The sequence below is a fragment of the Oncorhynchus masou genome, unplaced genomic scaffold, assembly GCF_036934945.1.
Source record: "Oncorhynchus masou masou isolate Uvic2021 unplaced genomic scaffold, UVic_Omas_1.1 unplaced_scaffold_1340, whole genome shotgun sequence".
In the NCBI taxonomy this organism is placed as follows: Eukaryota; Metazoa; Chordata; class Actinopteri; order Salmoniformes; family Salmonidae; genus Oncorhynchus; species Oncorhynchus masou.
This window is the reverse complement of record NW_027003283.1, coordinates 89,661-100,000: the sequence shown is the minus strand read 5'-3', so window position 1 is coordinate 100,000 and position 10,340 is coordinate 89,661. Positions and strand designations below refer to the sequence as shown.

The 10,340-nt window shown below is 45.9% G+C and overlaps 1 protein-coding gene across 1 annotated transcript in view; it reads left to right on the top strand.

The window, feature by feature from the left end:
- Positions 1-10,116, top strand: part of LOC135530422 (high-affinity choline transporter 1-like) — a 12,724-nt gene extending 2,608 nt beyond the window's left edge. Inside the window, exons 4-9 of the mRNA XM_064958752.1 lie at positions 1,433-1,588; positions 1,899-2,047; positions 2,356-2,499; positions 3,776-3,929; positions 8,638-8,855; positions 8,989-10,116. Of these exons, the coding sequence (XP_064814824.1) occupies positions 1,433-1,588; positions 1,899-2,047; positions 2,356-2,499; positions 3,776-3,929; positions 8,638-8,855; positions 8,989-9,645 (1,478 nt within the window). The 3' untranslated portion in view covers positions 9,646-10,116. The remainder of the gene's footprint in view (positions 1-1,432; positions 1,589-1,898; positions 2,048-2,355; positions 2,500-3,775; positions 3,930-8,637; positions 8,856-8,988) is intronic.
- Positions 10,117-10,340: the final 224 nt, after the last annotated feature.

Here is a 10,340-nt window from a genome sequence, read left to right as displayed (position 1 = left end):
CTTTTACTGAGGAGTGGCTTCTATATGGCAACTCCACCATAAAGGCCTGATTTGTGTAGTGCTGCAGAGATGGTTGTCCTTCTGGAAGGTTCTCCCATCCCCACAGAGGAACTCTGGAACTCTGTCAGTGACCATCAGGTTCTTGGTCACCCCCCTGACCAATGACCTTCTCCCCTGATTGCTCAGTTTGTCTGGGCTCTAGGAAGCTCGAGGAAGAGTCTTGGTGGTTACAAACTTCTTCCATTTAAGAATGATGGAGGCCACTGTGTTCTTGGGGACCTTCAATGCTGCAGACATTTTTTGGTACCCTTCCCCAGATCTGTGCCTCGACACAATCCTGTCTCGGCGCTCTAACGACAATTTCTTCAACTTCATGGCTTGGTTTTTGCTCTGACATGCGATGTCAACTGTAGGACCTTATATAGACAGGTGTGTGCCTTTCCAAATCATGTCCAATCAATTGAATTTACAACAGGTGGACTCCAATCAAGTTGTAGAAACATCTCAAGGATGATCAATGGAAACAGGATGCACCTGAGCTCAATGTCGAGTCTCATAGCAAAAGGTCTAAATACTTATGAAAATAAGGTATTTCTGTTTTTTTATGTTTAATACATTTGCAAACATTTCTAAAAAACGGTTTTCGCTTTGTCATTATTGAATATTGTGATGTCATTATGGGGTGTTGTGATGTCATTATGGGGTATTGTGATGTCATTATGGGGTATTTGTAAGGGTTTTCTTTTGTCGAAGGAGAGGCGGACCAAAGCGCAGCGTGGTTATTTTGATTCATGTTTAATAAAAAGATAAACAAGAAACGTAACGTGAAAACCTGAACTGCCTATTCTGGTGCAAACTAACACAGAGACAGGAACAATCACCCACAAAACCCAACACCAAACAGGCTACCTAAACATGGTTCCCAATCAGAGACAATGACTAACACCTGCCTCTGATTAAGAACCATATCAGGCCAGACATAGAAATAGACAAACAAGACATCCAACATAGAATGCCCACTCAGATCACACCCTGACCAACCAAAACATAGAAAATACAAAGCAAACTATGGTCAGGGTGTGACAGTATTGTGATGTCATTATGGGGTATTGTGATGTCATTATGGGGTACTGTGATGTCATTATGGGGTACTGTGCATAGATTGATGAGGGTAATAAAAAATAAAAAAATCTATTTTAGAATAAGGCTGTAATGTAACAAAATGTGGAAAAAGTCAAGGGGTCTGAATACTTTCCAAATGCACCGTACAATATAATATATATTAGTGAGGTAGAGAACAATAACTCATATATATATATATAACTTAACCACGTAGACTTGTGAAACAATCCTAAATATATTTCCCATTCCTCTGACAATCCCCAATATCCTGTGCGTTTATTCAACGTGCCAACATGCTTGCCGTGTCCAGGGGGCCTGTTCTTCGCCAAGCCCATGCGCTCCAGAGGTTATGTCACCATGCTGGACCCTTTCCAGCAGAAGTATGGGAAGAGGATGGGTGGTCTGCTCTTCATACCTGCTCTAATGGGAGAGATCTTCTGGTCGGCGGCCATTTTATCTGCTCTGGGTAAGTTATTATGAATGACATGACAGCACAGTGGTGATCTCTGACCGTGTTGTTACTATCTCTGACCAGGTCCCTGTCTTGTCTGTTCCTCTAGGAGCCACGCTGAGTGTGATCATAGACATAAACATCAAGATGTCTGTGGTGATCTCTGCCTGTATTGTTACTATCTCTGACCAGGTCCCTGTCTTGTCTGTTCCTCTAGGAGCCACGCTGAGTGTGATCATAGACATAAACATCAAGATGTCTGTGGTGATCTCTGCCTGTATTGTTACTATCTCTGACCAGGTCCCTGTCTTGTCTGTTCCTCTAGGAGCCACGCTGAGTGTGATCATAGACATAAACATCAAGATGTCTGTGGTGATCTCTGCCTGTATTGCAATCTTCTACACGTTAGTCGGAGGTCTGTATTCTGTAGCCTACACCGACGTGGTGCAACTCTTCTGTATCTTCCTGGGACTGGTGAGACACTCGGCCTGGACCACTTATTTCAGCTGGACTTCATTTTGCTTGGGAGTTTGTACTTTTGGGACCATTCTGTTGGGTTCCATTGTCGCTGAAACATTTGAAAGGATTTGAGAAAGAATTGGCACAACTCTTACTATTAAAAACATGATTCTATATTTCTACAACTATTAAAAACATGATTCTATATTTCTACAACTATTAAAAACATGATTCTATATTTCTACAACTATTTAAAATGTGACATTCCGGCTGTAGCAGTGTGTGTATGACCCAGGGTTGATGTGTCTCTGCCTCTGTGTCAGTGGGTTTCAGTGCCGTTCGCTCTGAACAACCCAGCGGTGTCTGACATCAAGATCAGTGCAGTGAAGGAGATCTACCAAGCTCCCTGGAAGGGAAACATCAAGAGAGAAGACGCCTGGGTCTGGATAGACAACTTCTGTCTGCTGGTACGTACAGTACTAGGTCAGAATAGAGCTGGGTCTGGATAGGACTGGTTCTGTCTGCTGGTACTCCTCTCTGTACTAGGTCAGAATAGAGCTGGGTCTGGATAGGACTGGGTCTGGGTCAGACTGGTTCTGTCTGCTGGTACATACAGTACTAGATAGGACTGGGTCTGGATAGGACTGGGTCTAGATAGGACTGGTTCTGTCTGCTGGTACGTACAGTACTAGGTCAGAATAGAGCTGGGTCTGGATAGGACTGGGTCTGGGTCAGACTGGTTCTGTCTGCTGGTACATACAGTACTAGATAGGACTGGGTCTGGATAGGACTGGGTCTAGATAGGACTGGTTCTGTCTGCTGGTACGTACAGTACTAGGTCTGGATTTTTTTTTAACCTTTATTTAACTAGGCAAGTCAGTTAAGAACAAATTCTTATTTTCAATGACGGCCTAGGAACAGTGGGTTAACTGCCTGTTCAGGGGCAGAACGACAGATTTGTACCTTGTCAGCTTGGGGATTCGAACTTGCAACCTTTCGGTTACTAGTCCAACGCTCTAACCACTAGGCTACCCTGCCACCCCTGCTGTTTAAGGAGCAGTGATTATGTTCTGATTGTAATGATACTTACTGTTGAATTCACCATCTCCTCTCTCCATTCTAGAGGAATTCACTATCTCCTCTCTGTAATCTAAATTAATTCACAATCTCCTCTTTCCATTCTAGATGAATTCACTATCATCTCTCTGTAATCTAAATGAATTCACTACCTCCTCTTTCCATTCTAGAGGAATTCACTATCTCCTCTCTGTAATCTAAATGAATTCACTATCTCCTCTCTGTGTTCTAGATGAATTCACTATCTCCTCTTTCCATTCTAGATGAATTCACTATCTCCTCTCTGTGTTCTAGATGAATTCACTATCTCCTCTCTGTGTTCTAGATGAATTCACTATCTCCTCTCTGTGTTCTAGATGAATTCACTATCTCCTCTTTCCGTTCTAGATGAATTCACTATCTCCTCTTTCCATTCTAAATGAATTCACTATCTCCTCTCTGTGTTCTAGAGGAATTCACTATCTCCTCTTTCCATTCTAAATGAATTCACTATCTCCTCTCTGTGTTCCAGATTAATTCACTATCTCCTCTTTCCATTCTCGATGAATTCACTATCTCCTCTTTCCATTCTAAATGAATTCACTATCTCCTCTCTGTGTTCTAGATGAATTCACTATCTCCTCTCTGTGTTCTAGATGAATTCACTATCTCCTCTCTGTGTTCTAGATGTTGGGGGGGATTCCCTGGCAGGTATATTTTCAACGGGTTCTCTCTGCCTCTTCAGCTACGTACGCCCAGGTGCTCTCGTTCATCGCCGCTGCAGGGTGCCTGGTCATGGCCGTGCCCTCAGTAATGATCGGGGCTATAGGGGCCTCCACAGGTGAGACACGCACACACACACGCACACACACACACACACACACACGCACACACACACACACACACACCCTGGGGTACAGTTCCTTTATGTATGAGCGGTTCTAACTAGGACATGTCGTTCTGTCGTGTTGGTTGATCTACAGTTGTTAGTTGTTTTCCTAACATTCCCAAACGTCTGATTGAAAGTTCCTCAACTGGTAGCCTAATGATGACACATATTCCAGAGGTATGTCCCCCTGCTGGGCGTTGGGGGGAGGGGGTCCGGGGGACACCTCAGGGTGTAACCATGTTCCCCTCAGATCTCTGGAAAGCTCCTAAAAAACATCAGCAGCTGGTCCCTTCATCCATTATGGAGGATCGATCTCAACCTGTCTCTCCATCTCTCTCTGTCTCTCTCCCCCTCCGTGTCTCTCTCTCTCGCTCTCTCTCTCTGTCTCTCAATCTCTCTCTCTCTCTCCCCCTCCCTCTCTCTCTCTCTCTGTCTCTGTCTCTCAATCTCTCTCTCCCTCAATCTCTCTCTCTCCCCCTCCCTCTCTCTCTCCCTCTCTCTGTCTCTCAATCTCTCTCTCTCCCTCCCTCAATCTCTCTCTCTCTCCCCCTCCGTCTCTCTCTCTCTCTCTGTCTCTCTCCATCTCTCCGTTTACTACTGTGAACTTTGTAAATATTACATCTGAGGAGAAGCAGAAGGGACTGAATTAGGTTTGATCTCCAGGTTTTAACTCCAGCATCAAAGTCCTGCTGAATCACTGTCTGTACACTCAGTTACAGAGACAGGAATGGGAGGTGAAATGCTACGTTAAGGGGTGATATATAGTTAGAGTAGGACTACGTCCAGTGACGGGAGGTGAAATGCTACGTTAAGGGGTGATATATAGTTACAGTAGGACTACGTGAGGTGAAATGCTATGTTAAGGGGTGATATATAGTTACAGTAGGACTACATCCAGTGACGGGAGGTGAAATGCTATGTTAAGGGGTGATATATAGTTACAGTAGGACTACGTGAGGTGAAATGCTATGTTAAGGGGTGATATATAGTTACAGTAGGACTACGTGAGGTGAAATGCTATGTTAAGGGGTGATATATAGTTACAGTAGGACTACGTGAGGTGAAATGCTACGTTAACAGGTGATATATAGTTGCAGTAGGACTACGTCCAGTGACGGGAGGTGAAATGCTACGTTAAGGGGTGATATATAGTTACAGTAGGACTACGTCCAGTGACGGGAGGTGAAATGCTACGTTAAGGGGTAATATATAGTTACAGTAGGACTACGTCCAGTGACGGGAGGTGAAATGCTACGTTAAGGGGTGATATATAGTTACAGTAGGACTACGTCCAGTGACGGGAGGTGAAATGCTACGTTAAGGGGTGATATATAGTTACAGTAGGACTACGTCCAGTGACGGGAGATGAAATGCTATGTTAAGGGGTGATATATAGATACAGTAGGACTACGTCCAGTGACGGGAGGTGAAATGCTACGTTAAGGGGTGATATATAGTTACAGTAGGACTACGTGAGGTGAAATGCTATGTTAAGGGGTGATATATAGTTACAGTAGGACTACGTGAGGTGAAATGCTACGTTAACAGGTGATATATAGTTACAGTAGGACTACGTGAGGTGAAATGCTACGTTAACAGGTGATATATAGTTGCAGTAGGACTACGTCCAGTGACGGGAGGTGAAATGCTACGTTAAGGGGTAATATATAGTTACAGTAGGACTACGTCCAGTGACGGGAGGTGAAATGCTACGTTAAGGGGTGATATATAGTTACAGTAGGACTACGTCCAGTGACGGGAGGTGAAATGCTACGTTAAGGGGTGATATATAGTTACAGTAGGACTACGTCCAGTGACGGGAGGTGGAATGCTACGTTAAGGGGTGATATATAGTTACAGTAGGACTACGTCCAGTGACGGGAGGTGAAATGCTACGTTAAGGGGTGATATATAGTTACAGTAGGACTACGTCCAGTGACGGGAGGTGGAATGCTACGTTAAGGGGTGATATATAGTTACAGTAGGACTACGTCCAGTGACGGGAGGTGAAATGCTACGTTAAGGGGTGATATATAGTTACAGTAGGACTACGTCCAGTGACGGGAGGTGAAATGCTACGTTAAGGGGTGATATATAGTTACAGTAGGACTACGTCCAGTGACGGGAGGTGAAATGCTACGTTAAGGGGTGATATATAGTTACAGTAGGACTACGTCCAGTGACGGGAGGTGAAATGCTACGTTAAGGGGTGCTATATAGTTACAGTAGGACTACGTCCAGTGATGGGAGGTGAAATGCTACGTTAAGGGGTGCTATATAGTTACAGTAGGACTACGTCCAGTGACGGGAGGTGAAATGCTACGTTAAGGGATGCTATATAGTTACAGTAGGACTACGTCCAGTGACGGGAGGTGAAATGCTACGTTAAGGGGCGATATATAGTTACAGTAGGACTACGTCCAGTGACGGGAGGTGAAATGCTACGTTAAGGGGTGATATATAGTTACAGTAGGACTACGTCCAGTGACGGGAGGTGAAATGCTACGTTAAGGGATGCTATATATAGTTACAGTAGGACTACGTCCAGTGACGGGAGGTGAAATGCTACGTTAAGGGGTGATATCTAGTTACAGTAGGACTACATCCAGTGACGGGAGGTGAAATGCTACGTTAAGGGGTGATATATAGTTACAGTAGGACTACGTCCAGTGACGGGAGGTGAAATGCTACGTTAAGGGGTGATATATAGTTACAGTAGGACTACGTCCAGTGACGGGAGGTGAAATGCTACGTTAAGGGGTGATATCTAGTTACAGTAGGACTATGTCCAGTGACGGGAGGTGAAATGCTACGTTAAGGGATGCTATATAGTTACAGTAGGACTACGTCCAGTGACGGGAGGTGAAATGCTACGTTAAGGGATGCTATATATAGTTACAGTAGGACTACGTCCAGTGACGGGAGGTGAAATGCTACGTTAAGGGGTGATATCTAGTTACAGTAGGACTACGTCCAGTGACGGGAGGTGAAATGCTACGTTAAGGGGTGATATCTAGTTACAGTAGGACTACGTCCAGTGACGGGAGGTGAAATGCTACGTTAAGGGGTGATATATAGTTACAGTAGGACTACGTCCAGTGACGGGAGGTGAAATGCTACGTTAAGGGGTGCTATATAGTTACAGTAGGACTACGTCCAGTGACGGGAGGTGAAATGCTACGTTAAGGGGTGATATATAGTTACAGTAGGACTACGTCCAGTGACGGGAGGTGAAATGCTACGTTAAGGGGTGATATCTAGTTACAGTAGGACTACGTCCAGTGACGGGAGGTGAAATGCTACGTTAAGGGATGCTATATATATCCTTTGACTGCTCTTCCCCCACAGATGTAGTTCTTTAGCAGGTTCCTTTGACCAATGTTCTTCCACAGTTCCTCATGTTCCTCAGACTAGAACCAGAGAAAGGCAGTCCTTTAGATTCAGCTGTGGTTCCAGGTTCCAAACGATGTGTTGTTGTCTTGGTGTTCCTCAGACTGGAACCAGAGAAAGGCAGTCCTTTAGATTCAGCTGTGGTTCCAGGTTCCAAACGATGTGTTGTGTTCCTGGTGTTCCTCAGACTGGAACCAGAGAAAGGCAGTCCTTTAGATTCAGCTGTGGTTCCAGGTTCCAAACGATGTGTTGTGTTTCTCATGTTCCTCAGACTAGAACCAGAGAAAGGCAGTCCTTTAGATTCAGCTGTGGTTCCAGGTTCCAAACGATGTGTTGTGTTTCTCATGTTCCTCAGACTAGAACCAGAGAAAGGCAGTCCTTTAGATTCAGCTGTGGTTCCAGGTTCCAAACGATGTGTTGTGTTCCTGGTGTTCCTCAGACTGGAACCAGAGAAAGGCAGTCCTTTAGATTCAGCTGTGGTTCCAGGTTCCAAACGGTATGTTGTGTTCCTCATGTTCCTCAGACTAGAACCAGAGAAAGGCAGTCCTTTAGATTCAGCTGTGGTTCCAGGTTCCAAACGGTATGTTGTGTTCCTGGTGTTCCTCAGACTGGAACCAGAGAAAGGCAGTCCTTTAGATTCAGCTGTGGTTCCAGGTTCCAAACGATGTGTTGTGTTTCTCATGTTCCTCAGACTAGAACCAGAGAAAGGCAGTCCTTTAGATTCAGCTGTGGTTCCAGGTTCCAAACGATGTGTTGTGTTTCTCATGTTCCTCAGACTAGAACCAGAGAAAGGCAGTCCTTTAGATTCAGCTGTGGTTCCAGGTTCCAAACGATGTGTTGTGTTCTTGGTGTTCCTCAGACTAGAACCAGAGAAAGGCAGTCCTTTAGATTCAGCTGTGGTTCCAGGTTCCAAACGGTATGTTGTGTTCCTCATGTTCCTCAGACTAGAACCAGAGAAAGGCAGTCCTTTAGATTCAGCTGTGGTTCCAGGTTCCAAACGATGTGTTTTGTTCCTCATGTTCCTCAGACTAGAACCAGAGAAAGGCAGTCCTTTAGATTCAGCTGTGGTTCCAGGTTCCAAACGGTATGTTGTGTTCCTGGTGTTCCTCAGACTGGAACCAGAGAAAGGCAGTCCTTTAGATTCAGCTGTGGTTCCAGGTTCCAAACGGTATGTTATGTTCCTCAGACTGGAACCAGAGAAAGGCAGTCCTTTAGATTCAGCTGTGGTTCCAGGTTCCAAACGGTATGTTGTGTTCCTGGTGTTCCTCAGACTGGAACCAGACGGCGTATGGACCTGTACCTCCCAAGGAGAGGGACCAGGCAGACATGATATTACCCATAGTCCTCCAGTACCTCTGTCCTCCCTTCGTCTCCTTCTTCGGCCTGGGGGCGGTCTCTGCTGCCGTGATGTCATCCGCCGACTCCTCCATCCTATCAGCTAGCTCCATGTTCGCTCGGAACATCTACCAGCTGGCTTTCCGCCAATCGGTGAGTTGGGAAAGGGGCGTGGCTATAAAAAACACCACTCACTACATCATCTAATATTTGAACATCATAGGAGCAGTTGAGCCACTGTTCTCTGTGTTGGTGTGTGTAACGTTGTCCCCCCCATTCCCCCCAGGCATCGGACACCGAGATCGTGTGGGTGATGCGTGTCACCATCTTTGTGTTCGGCGGCCTGGCCACGGCGATGGCGTTGCTGACGGGGACGGTGTACGGGCTGTGGTACCTGAGCTCCGACCTGGTCTACGTTATCATCTTCCCTCAGCTCATCTCCGTTCTCTTCGTCAAGGGAACCAACACGTACGGCTCCGTTGCTGCTTACGTCTTTGGTCTGATCCTGCGGATCGGAGGAGGGGAACCCTACCTCTCACTACCCCCCTTCATCTACTACCCCGGCTGGCAGATAGAGGACCGGATCCATCATCTGACTGGAGAGGTGGAACACATCGTGGTGCAGAAGTTCCCGTTTAAGACCGTCTCCATGTTGGCCTCCTTCCTGGGCAACGTGGCTTTCTCCTACCTGGCCAAGTATCTTTTCGAGAGCGGCAAGTTGTTGCCCAAGTATGACTTCCTGGACGCGGTGTTGGCCCAGCACAGCATAGAGAACATGGACAAGACCACGTTGGTCAACCGTAACACCATCGCGCTGTCTGAGATGGCGGCTGTCAAACCACGACTCAGCGTTCAACTGGCGGCTACGTTCACTCGCAGAGACACTCTGGCTGAGGAGGACTCGAGTCCCGAAGACAGCCCCAACCACGAGACCCTGGACTAAACCCCGGACCTTGAACCCGGAACGTACAGAGACTAAAGAGAGGACTGAAATGACGGCGACTGAAATACACATTTTGACTCGTTTGATATTTAACCACTTTGATTTGATCCCCATCACGGCCAAGTGAATTATGAAGATGGAACAGAATCGATGGCATGGAGATAATGCCATCTATTGGGGCGGCAGGGTAGCTTGGTGCTTAGACCGTTGGACGAGTAAACGAAAGGTTGCAAGAACGGATCCCCCGAGCTGATAAGGTTAAAAATCTGTCGTTCTGCCCCCTGAACCAGGCAGTTAACACCACTGTTCCTAGGCCATCATTGTAAATAAGATTTTGTTCTTAAGCTGACTTGCCTCGTTAAATAAAGGTTCAAATAAGAGGACATTACGAAGATGGAACAGAATAGATGGCACGGAGATAAGAGGACATTATGAAGATGGAACAGAATAGATGGCACGGAGATAAGAGGACATCATGAAGATGGAACAGAATAGATGGCACGGAGATAAGAGGACATCATGAAGATGGAACAGAATAGATGGCACGGAGATAAGAGGACATTATGAAGATGAAACAGAATAGATGGCACGGAGATAAGAGGACATTATGAAGATGGAACAGAATAGATGGCACGGAGATAAGAGGACATCATGAAGATGGAACAGAATAGATGGCACGGAGATAAGAGGACATT